The sequence below is a fragment of the Balaenoptera acutorostrata genome, chromosome 9 (assembly GCF_949987535.1).
Source record: "Balaenoptera acutorostrata chromosome 9, mBalAcu1.1, whole genome shotgun sequence".
In the NCBI taxonomy this organism is placed as follows: Eukaryota; Metazoa; Chordata; class Mammalia; order Artiodactyla; family Balaenopteridae; genus Balaenoptera; species Balaenoptera acutorostrata.
The window spans coordinates 28,064,563-28,084,344 of record NC_080072.1 but is presented as its reverse complement, the minus strand read 5'-3'; the positions used below and the strand labels follow the sequence as shown (position 1 = coordinate 28,084,344).

Here is a 19,782-nt window from a genome sequence, read left to right as displayed (position 1 = left end):
AAGATATATGTATTGCAAGTATTTTCTCTCTGTAGCTTGCCTTTTCATCTTCTTATTGGTGTCTTTTCAAAAGAAAATATTTAAAATTTTTATGCACTTCAAGTTATCCATTTTTTTTCTCTTGTGGCACATGCTTTCCTGTCTTATTTAAGAAATATTTGTCTACTCCAAGGTTGCAAAAATTTTCCCTGTTTTTTCTAATAGTTTTATTGTTTCACCTTCTATATTTAGTTTTGTGATTCATTTCAGCATAATATTTGAGTAGTAGTATGAGATAAGATTGAAATTTTCTTGTTTGCTTGTTTTTGCTTTTTTTTTTCCAATTGAAGTATAGTTGATTTTCAATGTCGTGTTAGTTTCAGTTGTACAGCAAAGTGATTCAGATATATATATGTATACATACTTTTTCAGATTCTTTTACATTATAGGTTATTACAAGATATTGAATATAGTTTCCTGTGCTATACAGTAGGTCCTTGTTGTTTATCTATTTTATATATAGTAGTGTGTATCTGTTAATCCCAAACTCCTAATTTATCCCTCTTCCCCCCGCTGCAAATTTTTTTTGTTTTTTGATTGAGTGTAGTATGAGGTAAGATTGAGGTTTTTGTTGTTTTTTGCATATGGGTATCCAGTTATTCCAGGACCATTTGTTGAAAAAGAATTATTTCTCCACCTTTGTCAAGAATCAGTTATGTGGGTTTATTTCTGGTCTCTCTATTCTTTTACATTGATCTAAATTTATAGCCTTTGGTCAAATCTGTATTGCCTGGATTGTTGCAGCTTTATAATAAGTCTTAAAATCAGATGGTATGTCCTCCAACTGTGTTCTTTTTCAAATTCATTTGGTTACCTAGGACCTTTGGATTTCTATGTAAATTTAGAATTAGCTTGTCAGTTTCTCTAAAAAGCTTACTGGGGCTTACATTGACATTCCATTAAATGTATAGATTAATTTGGAAAGATTTGAGTCTTCCATCCCATGACCATGATATATCACTCCATTTATTTAGGTTTTTTTATACTTACTCTCAGAATGTTTTATACTTTTCAAATCGGAGCTAGTTCATGCACATATTTTGTTAAATTTATTAAAAATATTTCATGTTTTTGGAATCAATTAAAATGGAATTTATAAAATTTTAGTTTCTAATGTTTGTTACTAGTTTGTAGAGGTACAGTGATTTTTATGTATTGACTTTACATGCTACAACCCTGATAGCCTTGGCTTGTTAGTCCTACTAGCTTTTTGGTAGATTGCTTAAGATTTCCTACATATGTGATAATGTTTGCAAATAAAGACTGTTTTATGTCATCTTTTCCAATCTGTATGCCTTTCATTTCTTTTTCATGGTTTATTATATGCTTCAGACCTTCTGAGCAATATTGATTACAAGTGGTGAGAGTGGATATACTTTCTTTGTTCCTAATATCAGGAAGAAAGCATTCCATCTTATCATTCTGTTACCTATAAGTTTATTATAGATACCATTTATCAGGTTGCAGAGGTTTCATTTTATTCCTAATTTGCCAGGAGTTTGTATTATGAATTACTGTTGAATTTTGTCAAATATTTTTTTGTGTCTATTGAAATGATCATATGGTTTTACTTTTTTAATATGTCATCATGGTACAGTGATTTTTAAAATAAAAAACCAACTTGGCATTTCTGTGATAAACCCCACTTAATCATAGTATATCATATTATTCTTTCTTATATACTAATGAGTTTTGGTTGGATATTTTAGAAATTATTTTCATAAATGTTCATGAGGCATATTAGTCTGTAGCTTTCTTTTCCTGTGATGTCTTGGCCTAGTTTTGGTATCAGAGTAATTATGGCATTATAAAATGAGTTCTGAAATATTTCTTTCCAATTTTTCCTTTTTTCTGAAAGATTACTTGTAAGATTGGTATAATTTTATCCTTAACTGGGCTATTTTTTCTTTCAGTTTTATTGAGATATAATTGACATACAGCACTGTATAAGTTTAAGGTGTACAGCACAATCATTAGACTTAATACATCATGAAATGATTAGCACAATAAGTTTAGTGGACATTCATGATCTCATGTAGATACAAAGTTAAAGTAATAGAAAAAAAAATTTTTCCTTGTGATGAGAACTCGTAGGATTTACTCTCTTAACAATTTTCATATATAACATACAGCAATGTTGATTTTATTTATCATGTTGTAAGTTACATCCCCAGTACTTATTTATCTTATAACTAGAAGTTTGAAGCTTTTGACTGCCTTCATCTAATTCCCCCTACCCCTACTCTCCACCTCTGGTAACCACAAATCTAACACTAAGTGTTTAATTCTTGTGACATGAAAGTAATGAGGTGTGAGTTTACAACTGGTTGGTAGGGAATATGGCCATTTTAGAGGTGCAGTACCTGAGAAAATCTTAGTAAAGAAAAAACCAAATCTCTGATTTTTTAATATAATCATACATAACCTAAATTTTATGGATATCAGAGGTGGTGTAGTAGATGGAGAATGATTTTGGAATCAGAAAGACTATTAAAAGTACCTACTTCCCATTGACTATCTAGATAAGTATTTTAGCCTATCTAACTGTACCTTAGGAAGACATAGTTATTGCCCCACCTCATAGACTTGTTTTAAGGAGAAAAGAATATAAAAACATCCTACCATAAATATCCTAGTATATGGTAGGATTCTGACTAGAATTTTTTTCTTTCTTACAGAAGAGGATAAATATAATATTTATTCTCCTTTGCTCTTCAAGTATTTCCTGGCAGAAGGAATTGTCACTGGACATACTTTGTTAGTTGCATCTGCAAAGGAAGACCCTGCTGACATTTTACAGGTATAGAGTATACTAATTCAATATTGCATTTTAAATATTTCACAAAAAATATTGTTTATATATATGTAAATAAGATATGTATTTGTATGTGTACAAACTATATTTAAATACATTAATGGGACCACACATGTATTTTTTTCTCTTAAAGAGAAGTATCAAATTTATTTGAACATATAATCTCATTTTAAAATTAGTTCTTGGACAGTTTTTTTAACTTAAAATTTATGTCACAGTGAAGAAATATTAATAAGCTATTTAAAACTGACAGTAAACAAAATTACTATTAAGTAATGATTTGAGCACTTTATAAACTATTAAAAAATCTAGGTAAAGAAAAACAACTGCAGAATATTGTCAGATATTATATTACCAGTATTCCAAAGGTGTAAGTCAGAAGAAAGATAGAGAAATTAGAAGTACTCATTTATTAAAATTATTTTGCTTTGAGAATGCCAGAAAGTATTCCCTTCCAAGAAATAAGCAATAATACTAAAATATGTGCTTGAAATAGTATATCTTTTTTATGCCAAACCATAGTTTTCACCTCAGAGAAGACAATTCTGACTTTTAGAATGCTTCATTTCTTTGTACAGAACAGGAACTCACTTTTAAGCCATTATTTGATTAGATTCATAATCTAAAGTCATTTTCTCTCAGAGGATGTTTTCATTTCACTGTATAGTTTGCAAAATGACAAATGACTAAGTCATTTATAAAAAATTTGTAGAATAATAAATACTAATTTACAATAACTATCAACAGATACCAACAAATTTCTACACCCACACATAAAAATTACTATAATACTGAGGTCAGAACTAACATGATTCTTTCATATGGGTCAGACTTTGTTTATTAAATTTAAAAAAGTCCAAAAAGAAAAGCTTTGTATAATTTTCCAAATGATTTCCTTCTGGTTGAAGAGCCTGTTTTCCTTTATTCTTATTTCTGCTATTAATCTTTTGTAATATTTTCTTGATGTTTTTGTTTTTTCTTTTGTTCCTTTTCCCTGGCCTTAATCATTTTGGTCAGTTTCTGAACAGTACTGTACTTGCTAGAAGCAGTGGAGTAAAGGCCAAAATCATTGTTGTAAAGAAGCTATATAGGTTCTTCACAGCCTATTCCACAGCATACCGAGCCTAAGATTTTTTATCAAACATCTTTATAGCCATATAGGAAATGTTCGCCAAGCCATAGGCAGGAAGGCCTATATATGCTTTTTTAAATAAAGTGTTTTATTTTTCCTTCTTCCCTCCTCCAACCTAGGTAACTGATGTTAAAGCCTATACTATACTTCCACATTTTGCCTTAGAGAACTACATTTTTTTATTTGAAAACTAATCCCTGAGGCTTTTCTTAGGTACCTTGATCTGTACAAGTTAGTACTAAAAAAATTTCAGTGTACTTTACATGTCCTTCTTTGGATTATGTGAAGGATTTTGAAATTATAAAAGAAATATTATCTTTTCATCAGGGTTTCTTAAAATAGCTAGTCATATATGCAAGTAATTAGATTCTGCAAACCTTTATTCATAGAGCAGTTTTATAATGTAGTAGAAAAATATAAAACTAGAGTCAAAAAACATAGACTCTGATTAAATTTGTCCTTATGACCAAAATAGATTAATAAGGACCAGACTAGTCATCATGCCTGAAACAACTAAAAAACAGGACAAAATATATGAAACAACTGTCTTCAAAACTTTGATCATCACACAATAAAGGACAGTGATTCCTGAGTTATGCAAAATAAACAAGGTAAGTCCTATAACTTCCCTAGCCTCCTGCATGCAAAGTGTCCAGGCCATAGTGCAGGGAGGAGGAACCCAGGATAAGACAATCTTAGGAGACAGAGCTAGGAATGTGGAATTACAACCTTGTTATTGTCTTCATCTGGAGCCAAGTATGGTTTAAGGCGATATGTATGGGTGCCAAGTAAGCAAGGGGTGGACTTGTGAAAGTTAATTCTATGTGTCAATTTGACCAAGCCACAGGGTGCCCAGAAATTTGATCAGACATTATTCTGAGTGTTTCTGTGAGGGTATTTTTGGGTGAAATTAACATTTAAATTGGTAGACTGAGTAAAGCAGATTGCCCTCTCTAATGTGGGTGGGTCTCATCCAGTCAGTTGAAGGCCTAAATAGAACAAAATGGCTAACCCTCCCCTGTATAAGAAAGAATTCTTCCTACTGGACTGCCTTTGAACTTGGGCATCAACTTTTTCTTGCCCTTGGATTCAAACTGAAACATCAGCTCTTCCTGAGTCTCAAGTCTGCTATCCTTTGGATTAGAATTACACCATTAGTTTTCCATTTGGACAAAAACTACACCATCAGCCAGCTCTCCTGAGTTTCCAGCTAGCTTGCTGTGCATATCTGGGGACCTGTCAGCCTCCATAATCATATGAGCCAATTCCTTATAGTAAATTTTATTAGAGGGAGATGTATGTATATGTGTACATATATTTATGTATATGTGTGTGTGTGTATATACACACACACACAGACACACATCCTGTTCATACAATTTCTCTAGAGAACTCTGACGAATACAATTTTACTGAAAATACAAAGATTACATTTAAAACCAAAGAAGGCATTTCACATTTATTTATTAACCTACATTGAACAATTATCACTCACATCCTATATCTTGGCCAGTTTTCCAGATAGTAAAGTACAGTGATCTTCCCACCTTTTTTGCACTCATACTTCTAAAAATATTTTCTTTAATTATGTATCCTCTTGTATACTAAGTTATGTAAAAATTTTCATTATGAGATTATTTAGTTGCAAAGATGTTATTGTAAATATTGCCTTTTTTAGTTGAAGACTTTTACGTCAGTCTTATAAGTGTATCCAACTCAATCTGAATAATAGCAATTTGATGTCAGTACCATTATTTTTAGAAGTATATACATAAGCAAGCTCTTCTTTAACAGCTGGAAATTTTACATCAATCATTTTTTCCTTGAATTCATATTTTCTATTTCACTCACTCCTCATGGAGTTTTGTCAGAATGTAGTACATTTTATGTTCAACATTTTTATTAATAACCTTATGATAGTTTTTCTGTAACTTCATATTTAAATTTATTTTAAACTTTTTGTCTCAAAAGACTATAAGTGTTAAACACATTTCTTCTTATTTCAGTCGCCATTACAATTATTGTTGCATACAGTGTATCAATAGACATAAAAATGTTCACACTACATTGCTTCATTAGGACATATTGCGTGAATATTGCTAGAATGGGACGGGATTCAGCATCAACTCTATTCATATTTTTTCACTTTTGCAGATGTGAGCTGTTCATACTTAAATAAATAGGGAGAGTTGTGTTATTGTAATGTCCCTCAAATTATTTTTTCACTTTTTCTGAGTAATACACAAAAAGAAATCACACGGTATCTATCAACATAAATTACTTTAAATTATTTGTCTAGTCTATTAGGTCCACCTAAAATTTTGCTGAAAACAATGAAAAAAGGATAATTTCCCCAGTCATTAGAACATTCACATTTTCTATACCAAATAGATATTTTAAGTTGTCTTTTTGTTTGGTACTGCAGAGATGTTTATTCCTGGGACAATGAGAAGTAAACCTTTCACTCGTAAAGTGAGAAAGGTTGATTTGGAAGGGGATTGGAAAAGGGGAACTTGCACTTCTATCACTGGCACATTCTCTAAGAGGGCATTTTTCACTAGAGTATTTGTTAAAGTTGAAGATCAAAGAATTGATTTCCTTAAAACTCTCATGATCATGTACCTCTTTCAAAGTCTTCATTTAACCCAGGTTTAAAGACTCCCAGTTTTTGACAGTTAAAAGGGGTGGAAACAAGTCATCTTACCTGATCCAGATCAGCTTTTCTAAGTTTAGACTACCATATGCCCAATATGATTAAATTCAAATATTGATGTAGCCCAGTGAACCTGTATTTAGTCATCCCCAATATACACTAATCTATTCTAGTTAGTATAATGCTAATTATCATTTATTTCACGTCAATATGAAAAAAAGTATATTATGTTTAGATTTCAAAAATGTAGGAATAACTTTTAAGTTACTGCTGCTCTTTAAAATATCTAAATGAAGGTTATCTCAGGCAAAATAATTAAATCAGCATATTGGACTTAAAATTTCTTTTATGAAAATTATTCCTCTGTAATGTCACATTCCATGTAAATGCAGACTGTCTTATTAGAAGAAAAGAAACCATTAGTGATAATTTTCTGTTATGTTAAATAATATTTTAAAGATGATTATTTGAAATAAATTCTCATTGATCGATATATCTCTGGATTTTTTTCTTTATAAGAAGTACTGTTGGTTTCAGTGTTGACAGATATTTTACTTGGCTTTCCCATATTTGAATTTTCACTATTACTGAGATGCAGTTTATAACAACATGCTAATTAATCTCCTGGAACTTAAATTCATCTTATATTTCAAGGGAAATAAATGTTAAAATGGTATGACCATTTATTTTTAATGTCTTAAAAGTTTCTCTTGCTCTAGCCTAGCATAGGTGTTTTTAACTGAAGAATGTATTCTATTTTACTTTTTCTTGTGCACTTAGAATGTATTATCAAAGACATTATAATTACTCCACAAAAACCTAATCGTCTTAAGCATTAGATTTACTTAATATAACATTGCAGATTTGATGCTGCATTTTCAAAGTTATCTCATTCTTCTATTTATAATGAGTAGCCTAGAACAAGTTGTTTTTATTTGAATAGCAAGTTTGTTTTACATGACAATTGAATATTTATCAATAACGTACTCAGTGAAGTTAAATATTAAATTAATTATAAATTTGAGTGTGTGATCCTCAGGAAAAATTTATCTTCTTTGATTTTAATGCCATTATTTGCTTTTAACTAAAATCACTTGTATAGATGAGTAATGAAATTGTTAAAGGCTGTATATGCTAAATAACATGCACACATAACATTTCCCTACATTAAAAAATTTATTTAGTGATTAATTTTTAAACTATTTCAATTTTGATTATGTTCTTGTATTTCATGCACCTCTACTCTGAAGATATATCTAGTTTTTGAGTTAATAGGATCTTCACTCATCAGTAATGTTTCTTTTCTTTTTTTAAAAAATAATTTTAAAAACGTTCATTTGATGGGGAAATACTGCTTTGTTGCACATTTCTTTGTTTACAGCAAAGCAGAATATTTTCCCCTATGGTTGTTAGCCTTCTGCATTTTTCTTGTTTTTCATAGTAGGTTTTTGTCTCTGTCCATTTTTTTTCTCATTGCTCTGTATGAGCTCTTTACATATTATAGTTAATGTCCCTGGATCATATACAAGGATCTTTGTTTTGCACATTCTCAGGATCTAAGTCCCTGAAGTTACAAGGTTGCACTGGAAAACCAAATTTGCCAAAACATAAAAATAGCCCTCCTATAAATTTTGGGCTGCCCTCCTAAAAATTTTGCCCCTCTGCCCACATCCCTCACATGTAACACTAGTGTATTTTTTCACCCTTCATCATTAGATTTGTGGGTTGATCTGTTCCTGTTAGCCATATGTTAAATATTCTTGAGTATAATGCAAACAATTTCAAAATTTGCCAAAGATGCAAAATTTCCTGAGGTTGATCAAAGTGACTGGAGAATTGCTTGAATCCCATGCAAGGCTACTGGCTAATGAGAATGTAGAAGGATTCAGCCAGTTAAGAAAGCAATGTTTCTTAAATTCTTAATCTTATCATCTTATATTCCTTACATGTTTAATATGTAACAGTAAAACAATATTTGACTTAAAAGAATAATATGCCATTCTCATTTTTCTATAAGGAAGTACAAAAAGTATTGTTTTTAATATATACAATATGTTTAATGTTTAGTGTTCACACATTTAAAACAGACTGGATGAGAAAATTACGGCTGATAAAAATTTCAGTTATGTATATTCTTCATAATACCAGTACATAGACAAAGTTTTTAACATCTCTGAGAAAAATGAACAAAATACTTTTGAAGTTTAAAGTGAGATGTTGAATACTAATATAGAGAAGTAGAATTTCTGCACCTATAAGAGTAGGTATAGATATTATGTATTTTCTACATAATGTTCAGTTGCGATTTCAGTGTGCCCAGCTCAGAGTTATACTGAAAACTTATTTGTATCAAACAGCCCAAAAATGAGTGACCAAAACCCAAGGCATTAACAGTGTTTAGAGATACAATGTAGGGAGAAAATGCTATAATTGCTTAGTTTTAATTTTATGATGTATGATTGGAGATTTCTGGAACCTATAACCAAGGCAAATATTGCTGGTACAAGAAAAGGGAAAAGACAATCTTATAGACCATAATTATCTTAAAACTGTGTATAACTAAAAGACAAGTAAAGGATAAAAAGCCCATCAGCTGCCTAAAATATATTATATAACCACCCAGCAATTTATCCATCATCCTTTGAAAACATTCATGCCTATTGTAGTCAGAGCTTCAGGAAGTCAGCATTAAGATGTAACGCTGAAAAGTTACACCCCTTAGAAAATCCTATAGAACAATATACATGATGTTGTTAAAGCTTTTAAAAAAACATATGGTAAGTATTTTTCAGTTAACTTTTTTATCTAAAAGAATTTTCTTGATCATCTCAAATATAGTGATGGCTATTCTCTATGAAAACTTTCTATGGAATGTTTTCTAATATAGCAAAATTACATTTTTATGTTAAAATATTTAAACATTTATCAGTAGATCAGCTGATTTTTTTATGAAATAAAAAATTATATACACACATGCACACCCAAACATTTCTTAAGAACTTGAAAATGCTAAGATTTCTCTATTATTTATATCCTTTTCATAATTTTTAACAATATGATGGTATGTGTTAATACATATAGAATTAAAGAAAGTAAAATTTCAGAAGTAAATTTAAATGCTGTTTCATAATATGCTAAAGTCAGTTTCAAAAACTTAATTTGAATATTTTTTAGTGATGACATGCCAGGTAGGTAATATTCATTCAGGAAGAGATATCTAATATCTAGAGCAAAGGGTTAATTCTTGACTTGTTGCATTAACTTTTTGACTTATCTGTTGTATACACTATGCACTGTCTAACATCAGCCACAGTTAGAACAAAGTGGGAGGTTAGAATGCTTTTAAGGAGCTTCAAAGTTGTATTTTTTAGTGTGTACCCAGGATAGGTACCTGGTTACCAGCAGGGGTGTCCCAACTACCTTGATGTTTATTAAAGGCTTACAGCATATAATATTTTTTAACATCAAACATATTGGTAAATAAATAGTTCAAATTTAAAATCAATTACGGTGAAATTTCCCATATTTACTATTGAGAAAATCTTTCACATTGAAAATGAATTACTTTACAATAATCTATGTCATGGAATGAGTTTCAATTCATTGAAAATAAACCATATGATATTTGATGAATTAATATAGTAATAAGATACTCAGTAACAAAGTAATGAAGTATGAATATTTAGTCTAACATCTTCAGAATTCTTTTTCACGGACTTTAAATCCATAAGTAAAAGTTAAAAGTGTATCTTAATAATTTGAAAGCATTATTTTAAATCCCAAAGTATCAGCCTCTTACCCAAATATTGAACTCATTTGTTAAGATCTTATTCACTGTACCTTGTATCTTTTCCTTTATTTGATTCCTTGGTTTTAATTGAGATCAGAGATATTGATTTAGAGTTAGATAAAGCAGTATTATTTGCTAACAATGTAAAGTTTGAGTTACTGTTAAAAAGGTTTCTTTTCCTTCTGTCAGTTTGGTGTCAAGATTAAGTCTGTTTGCCATCCATCTGTTATTTACTGATCATGGAACAAGAATTAGAAATCTAGTGAGTGGTCAGTTTGCTCTTAGTACACTGTAGTACAGTCTGGTCTTTCTGAGTACATAGAATACAAAAATGTCTCGGATCCAGCCCATGTTTTTTTTTTCAGTGACAAAAATTGAAACAGCTATAAAAATGAAGTTAAAGAAACATCCCTTGGTTGGCCAAATATATCACTGAACATTTTAAAAATTATGTTCATCTCCAAAGTTGTAGTTTTATGATTCAGAACAAAAGTAATACAACACGCTATAAATAATTAAAAATTATTTTCTGGCCCTTCTATGTTCCACTTTGCATGCTTTATGCATACTCAACACCTTATACATTACACATTTTCCCACACATTTTTACTTTTTCTAGCCTATATAATATTTAATGTACATCCTATCAAAACTATTTTATCACTGTGTATCTTTTGTCCATAATATAAATACAAATATTAAAAGGTCTTTGAAGGCAGAGCTGTAATCAGAATATGTTCCCTTCACTTCTTTGTCAACATTTTATTTGTTCAGAAAATTATCAGGCTATCTATAAGCTTTTCAGTGCTAGTTGAGCCAGAAATTTGCTGTTTGACCCTAGGATTCCCCTCTTTTTTTCCCTCCCTAGCTACTTGTGAGAGCTTATTTAAAATTCTGAGTTCTCCCCTGGCAGCCACAGTTAGAGTTTCTTTGGCAAATTAAAAAGACTAAGAAAAAACATGCAAAAGCTCAGTACTGTTTCCAGTGACCTACATTTGTAGCCAGCTTTTAAAAGATGGTATGTGCCTTATTTTCCAATGAGGAAATGAAAGATAAGATAAAAATATAAAGGAAAATAAACCCACCTCTCTGTCACTACCTAATGAGAAATTTTTGATATAACACTAAAATAAACACACATTTGGCATTGATGTTTGTGCATCAGTCAACAAAAAAAAGGAATTTTGCATGCAGAAAAGTGGCCTAAGTTATATAGCAAAATGCCACAATGTGTAATAGGATATTTATCCTTAAGAAGATGAAATATACTTCGAATCTGAGCTTAGATTTTAATTTCTGTGTTGCTGCTTAACTAGCTACAGGACCTTGCACAAGTCCCTTAGCCTTTCATATTAAGATAGGGATGATATCCTGCCTACCTTATTCCGGAGTTCCAAATTAAAAATGAAATATCTGGGGTTTTGCTTTCTAAATCTTAAGACACCTATTCCAGCCCTCACATTTACTTTAAAAATTTTATTTTGAACCCATAAAAAAATGAATGGTTGTGAATACTTGATGGTTTTGCTATAGGCAAAAGAAATATTTAAATCTTAGAACTATTATTAGTTTTATCATTCTTAGAAAAGAAGCCACATAAAGTCAGCATTGGGAATATTAGAAATAGGGTTCATTTTTCTTTTGAATACTTTTTTCTGAAAAAGTATTCAGAAAAAGTATTCAATCCTTTTGGGGGTGGATAAATGACTTCAAAATTTGAAAACCAGAGCCATTAAAACTAAAAGAAAATCAGCCTCCCAAATTAACATGTTGTCCCATTTAATGAAACATTAAAGGATACCTTGGAAGGAGAAAGGCTGTATGCTATCAAGGATCATAAATTAAATAGACAGTCTGTGAAGATTTATTATGTACAAAAGGATAACTCTACTGTTGAAAACCCCCAAAATATAGGGCTATTTCTCCAGCTAGTGTTGGGATGATTCTTTCAGTGTTTCTTTTCTAATTTAAGTTTTGTTCACCAGAAACTGACAGGCAGTTGCAGAAAAGGGCCTTAGTTCCTCACATCCATCTTTTCACATTATGGTATATTAACGAAATCAGAGGCATTTGAAACGTGCTTATTGTTTTTGTAAAATATTCTCACTACAGTTTGTGTGTGCATACATGTGAGTCTGCAAGTCTGTGCTAGATTTCAGAAACATGGTAGAGAGTATTAAAATGAAGACTTAAATTGGAAGTAGAAAACAGATCTGAAACTATGAAGTGAAGCTTCTTACCTTGCATCTCTTAAAACAGACTGTAACATACAGGGTGCTTAGAATTAAAGAAAACCTATTTTATGCTTTTACCCAGTTACCTCTACTTCTCAGTAGTCAATGAACAAAAAGAGAATGAGTTCTACTCTACTAACACCAAATATACTACAGAAAATACTTTTCAAATTTAATAAAAATAAAGTGATATCCAGTTTCATTTAGTACCCCACAATATCCTAAGGATTTTTGTTTGTGACACTTTCCATAAGCTGGGTTTATTCTGGAAAAAAAAAAAAAAAATGACCTCAAACAAATAAAACCAGTCACTTGTTGTGTGCTCCTGAGTTAGGAATTTAACTGATTAGGACCCCTTAAATGAAGGTAATGCCTGATTTCATTCCTAATTGAGATTTCTTTGACAATAGATATCCATGAAATTTTAGAATACTTCTTTTCCAACAGTGTAAAGATTTAGTAAATAATTATAAGATTATTGTCACTTTCTTAACTTTTAAAATAATTATATTTAGAAATGTTTTGGTTACATCGGTTTTTAGAAATTAGTTTAGTTTATATTCAATTAAGAGACTTAATACTTAAAGGAATTTTGTAGGAATTCTTTGCCAACATAAGAATCCTTTTATAACTTATTATTGCATAACTTGTTTGCTTAATGTAGATTTTCATATGTCATATTTTCTTAAAACAGTTTAATATACACCCTTATACAGTAAACATTTACTAAAAGGAGTTATTACATATAATCTCACTAATAACTAAACCTGTTAATACCAGTGAGTAAGTGGAAAGTTTAGTCTACTTTTTAAAACAATTCACAAAATGTTTTGTAATCAAGATATGTCCTATTATAAGGACATTGTTCGCCATTCACTATTCTTTCTATAACTAGGGACATAATATATATAAAAATATACATATATACACATATACGTGTGTGTATGTATACACACACATACATAATACATATACACACACAGAAGTTCACATTTTTAACAATAGTAGTTACCTAATTAGTAGCTCTCTTCACTTTAACTTGTATTATCTGAGTATGAGTTTTATTGGTTGTGCAGTCAGAGCCAGATTAAACATTGACATCATTGAATATAAGAACTTTACTTTGTAAAAAAACCTAGAAAGGAAAACTCCAATTTTTATGGATAAAAGTATTAATAGATTCCAACAGTGCATTCTTGCCTCTCTATAAGTAAGAACATGGTATTTTTATTTTAAGCTTTCTTCTTAAGAAGTCAGTTTGAAGTAAAGAGACTGTTTTGAAGGAATATGTAATATAGCTCTTAGGTTTTGATTTATAAAATCATAAATTCTGTATCTAAGTTGATCTATTGAGGAAAATTGATAAAATTAATATAGACCTCATGGAGACTTGTTCTTAACAGCTTGACAGTTTTGATTTTTTTTTATATATGTGAGAAAATAATTACAGAAGCTAATATCAGAATGCCAAGACACTCAGTGCATTTCCGCTTAAACTCCTTTTAAGTCAATGCCATCAATAGACAGTACTGAAACCTGTGGCTGCTTTGGTCAAGACTAGGAGTGCTGTTTATGGTGTTAGCATTGCATATTGCTAGATAAGGAATGTAAATTTGCCTGTACCTCATTTTCCCATTCTCACTACTAGATTGCAGTAGAACTCAGAGGTTAATACATGTCTAAATTGCTTTGAGATCCTTCTATGACTGGTGCTCTTAAAAATGTGATGGTTTAGAATGTAATGTTTTAAAATAATTAAATTATATTTGCATTTAATTGAAGATATTATTATTATTATTAAACTTAATGCAACGCTTTCTCTTCATTTCTGAATACTTCTAGTGCAGACTTCCATTTCCTTTTCTTCATGTATCCTGCTCCTTCCCTCTATCTTAGTCAAGAAAATTGAAAGAGAGGTTTGTCCAGCCTTCTCAACACATTTCTGGTTTACATTTTAAGGAGAAACGTGATTTGCTTGCCATATTACAAGCATCAGTTTTGTCAGTTGCTTAACTTGGGAGTTTAGTTAAAATAATTTTTGTATACTGATGAGAAAGTGTTTTTCACCATCCTTCTTGTAATAGCAGTAATTTTTCTATCTTTATATTCAAGAAAAAATATCTGAAATTGTACTAAGATGTCCCCTAATCTGTACCGCATTTGGTTTAAAACAAGATAATTCACTCATTACTAATCTTAAAATCTATGAGTTTTAAAAACATGTAACATCAACTACACCCCAGGACCTTCTAACTTACTCCCTGCAGTCTACATTTCTGAATGCTTTCAACAATTAAAGTCACTCCTCCCCCCATACTTTTGAATAGTTAAATGAAGATAATGTGGAGAACATACCTTTACTAAATAAATATTCAGGTTAAATATTTGGACCGTGTTTGTATTCAAATTATGATAATCAGTAATATCTTTGGATTTGTTTCTCTTTCCAACTTTCAGAAAATAAGTGTTCCCTCCAAAAACCCTCATAAATCAACAAAGTAATATACTTACTGATACAGTATAATATACTTACCAATACATGCATAATGCTTAAGTAGTATTAATTATACAGTTACCAAAACCTGCAAGGATCAAAAGATTTTATTTTTAAGAAGGATTTCTCATGCTGCATGGATTATGTTGCTACATAATAGCTCAGTAGTACTTCTGCTGAATTGTAAAATAGCTTAGAGAGGAATATGATGCCCATAGTTGGTGTAATGCATTGGTAATTAAGAGGGTGGGAGGTTAAGCTTCATTAACTGCTGAGGGATTGTATCTTGGGTTTTATTATGCCCTAGAGAACATAAAAAGTGAGAAGGGTCAAACTGTTGGAATCAGATTTTGCTTGTGCATCTGCCAAAACAAAGACCACAAAATAATAAAGCAGTAAGCACAGAATGACATGAGTTGAAAAGGGAAGAAATATATCTACAGCATCTTATGGATAAGGATAAGTGTTTCTGGTGAAAAAAATAAAACTTAAATACTGGAGTATACTTTGGTATTGAAAGTTTGTAATAATTTCGTTTCATAAAGCTTTTTAAAAAAGTCGAATAAATAGTTGTTTTTGTCCAAAGGTATTGCCAATTTCTTTATTCTTGTTAATTTTCTAACTTGATGTATTTGATTAAAAGAGAGATACTTTATACTTTCCATACTATCTTCTGTGGGGAACTTATGATGCCTGCTTTTTATTTTTATTTATTTATGATCCTTGTTACCAAATGTATGGGAACTGTAAGCACCGCATTGCAGAAAAGAACAAAAAATCTGATGTATATTCTTCCTCTTAGGAAACAAGGATATAACAACCATATTTGATGTGTTCTATTGGTACACTGGGTTAGAAATCAAGATGGGGGATTTTCGAAAGTATGAGGGAGGATGCTGATCTGTGATTGACGGCTGTAATAGTTGATTATTAAAGAGCTTATTCTTAGCATTCTCTCAAAATAGACATTTTATCAAAACATCAATTAAATTCTTTGTTTGATTAGATACAGGCATTGCAACAAATGGTAGAGATTACAGATACAGTGGTCATCTCTGATAGGGTCAATGATTCACCGTGAGCAGGGTAGGTGATGGCATACTTCAAAAATTTTAGGGCTTACAAATTTAACAACATATTGATTACAAACTCTTACAGAAATTTCTGAATATTAGAAGACAAAAGTACCAGAATTTTTTTTTCCCCAAAATGTCATTTCTTGGTATATCTAATCATTCATTTTCACTTGAAGAGAACAGGAAAATGGATTTCATTTCTTACATTCCCTCCATTCCTCAGTATCATGTCACATTTTTAGTTCCTTCCTTTTCTTCATGTTTAGTCCTTAACTTTCTTGTTCTGCTTTTTATTCTCTTCGCAGCAAGTCTTTTTTCCCACCAGTTTTATTGAGATGTAATTGACATATAACGTATTATTTTAAGGTGTACAACATAATGTTTGGGTATATGTATATATTGTGGAATAACTACCACAATAAGTTTAGTTAACATCCATCACCTCACAGTTACAGTTTTTTTCTTGTGATGAGAACTTTTAAGATCTACTCTCAGCAACTTTCGAATATACGATACAGTATTGTTAACTATAGTCACCATGCTGTACCTTTATCATGTACAGAAATTGTTTATCTTATAACTGGAAGTTTGTACCTTTTGACCACCATTGCCCATTTCCCTGCTTCTGGCAACCACCAATCTATTCTCTGTTTTTATGAGGTCAGATTTTTTAGATCCCACATATAAATGAGCTCATATAGCATTTATCTTTCTTTATCTGACTTATTTCAGTTAGCATGATGCCCTCAAGTCCATCATGTTGTCACAAATGGGAGGATTTCCTTTCATTTTTTTTTTTATGGCTGAATAATATTATATATCTAAAACATTTTCTTCATTCATCTTTTGATGGATACTTAAGTTGTTTCTATGTCTTGACTATTATAAAAAATGCTACAGTGACATGTGGCTACAGATATCTCTTTGATATAATGATTTCATTTCCTTCAGATATATACCCAGAAGTGAAATTGCTGGATCATATGGTAGTTCTATATTTAATTTTTTGAGGAACTTCCATTACCGTTTTCCATAGTGGCTGCACCAATTTACATTTCCACCAACAGTGTACAAGGGTTCCCTTTTCTCCACATCCTTGCCAAAACTTGTTATCTCTTATCTTTTTTATGACAGCCATCTAACAGTTATATAAAATAAAATACATTAAAAAAATTTTATGCTTGATAAACAATATATATGTCTTCATTGTATTAAAAAGTGTTACCATTTTTTATTTTTACACTTTCTACCTCTTTATTCCTTTTTTATACTGCTGAATTATATCTTCAAATAATTTTTTCAGAAAAGGTTTGTGGTAGGTAAGCTTTTGAAACACTATATACCTTTTAAAAAATATTTTGCACTTATGGTTAATAGGCAGTTTTCCTGGATGGAGAACTCTGGGTTTAATATCAGATTTCCTCGTATTTTGAAGACATTTTTTCCTTGTCTTTTAAAATCCAGTGTTGCTGACATATCTAATGCTAATCTATTTCTTGGCCCCTAGTAACCTCTAATCTGCTTACCATCTTTATAGTTTGCTTTTTGTAGAATTTTACATATGTGGAATCATGCAGTATATAATATTTTGTATCTGGCTTCTTTCACTTAACATAATGCTTTTTAGGTTAACCATATTCCTATATATATCAGTAGAGTTTCTTTCTTTAACTGATTTTTTTAGCCATTTACCAGTTGATGGACACTTGGGTTTCCACTTTTGACTATTAAATGAAGTTGTGTGAACATCCACGTACATGTCTTTGTATGGACATGTTTTTATTTCTCTTTAGCAAATACCTAAGAAGATAATTGCTGGATCATATTGAAAGTGTTCACTTTTTAGAGAAATTTCCAGACTCTGCTCTAAAGTACCTGTGCAATTTTGCATTCTCACCAGCAGTGTATAAGAATTCCAGTTGCCTGCTTTCTTTTTAACATTTGGTGTGACCATTTTTTGAATTTTATTTTAACAATTCTCGTGCGCACATTGTCCACTTTGTAAGAGAATAGTATGAAAGAAGGTTCAAAGTACAATCATATCTTCTTTCTGAGATATTTAAGGGTTAACTGAGAGGTCTATGGGTGCATGCTGCCCTGAGCCAGGAGAGGGAATTAACTAGTCTTCAATGACTGAGGAAATAATTGTAGAGAAAGTAAGGAGGAGGCAGAGCTGAGAGAAAGGGAGAAAAGAAGAATGAAAGACAATAACCTGACTTATTATGTACTTTGAGTTTGACATGCAGTCGAACATTCAGGTAGAATATTCAGAAGGCAGTTAAAAATCTAGGCCCAGAAATTGCAGAATGATTGGAAACAGAAATTTGTTAGCGATCATTTATTTCACCCTCAAACATTTATTGAATGCTTATTGTGTGCCAGATACTGTGTTATGGACTGAATGTTTGTGTCCCCCCCTAAAATACATGTTCTTCTTGCATGCAAAATACATTTAGTTCAACCCAAAAACCAATAGTGAACCTGTGAAACCAGGCAAGTTATGTGCTTCCATAATACAGTGGTGGGACAGGCATAGGAGAAACATTCCAAATCCAAGGGAGAAATCAGAAAGAAGGAATGGTTGATGGATCCCAAGCAAGTCTAAAATTTAACAAAGCAAATTTCATTAGATCTTAAGGCCCAAGAATAAGTCTCTTTGGTTCAATCCTCTGCCCTCTAGGCCCACTGGGGTAGAAACATCATGCCCCTTCAGCTGGACGGGGCACCCTTGTAAACCGAGGTGGGGGCAGTCTTATCCCTCAGGCCTGTGCACTTCAGGCCTGTGGTGGGAGTGGCAGCCCTGATGATCTCTGAATCAGTTTTGGGGTCCTTATTCTCTTTTCTTTCTTTTTTTTTTTTAAGTTTTTTTGATGTGGACCATTTTAAAAGTCTTTATTGAATTTGTTACAATATTGCTTCTGTTTTATGTTTTGGTTTTTTTGGCCATGAGGCATGTGGGATCTTAGCTCCCCAACCAGGGATTGAACCTGCACCACCTGCATTGGGAGGCGAAGACTTAACCTCTGGACTGCCAGGGAAGTCCCTTTTCTTGAAGGATAGTGCATGTTTGAAACCAAATAGCTCTGTGATCTTGTCCTGTAAAGTCAAAGAATTCCTTAATTCCATCTTGCCTTCTGTAGTCCCTTTAGTTCAAACTGGCGGCCTCTCTACTGGTATAATCCCATCTCTATTCCTCGCTTCTGTGAGATAGCTGATTAAGCCTAAGAGTTGTACCCATGATCTCTTTATCAAATGATTATTCAGCCAAACCCTTAGTGTACTTTAAGAACAAGCTTTCTTATTTTTTGCAATATTGATAGGTTGAAAATGTTTCAAATCTTCAAGTTCTGGTTCCTTTTTGCTTATCAGTTTCTTTAATTTATCTCTTTCCTTTTGTATTTTACTATAAGCATTCAGGAGGAACCAAGCTGTTCAGAAATTTGTTTAGAAATCTCCTCAGCTAAATATTCAGTTTCATCACTCACAAGTTGTACCTTCCACAAAACAGTAGAACACAGTTCAGCCAAGTTTTTTGCCACTTCATAACAA

The 19,782-nt window shown here is 31.4% G+C and overlaps 1 protein-coding gene across 1 annotated transcript in view; it reads left to right on the top strand.

Annotated features, from left to right (window-relative positions):
- Window positions 1–19,782, top strand: part of ELP4 (elongator acetyltransferase complex subunit 4) — a 225,457-nt gene that overhangs the window by 27,619 nt on the left and 178,056 nt on the right. The window contains exon 3 of the mRNA XM_007181016.2: window positions 2,718–2,839. Within this exon, the coding sequence (XP_007181078.2) occupies window positions 2,718–2,839 (122 nt within the window). The remainder of the gene's footprint in view (window positions 1–2,717; window positions 2,840–19,782) is intronic.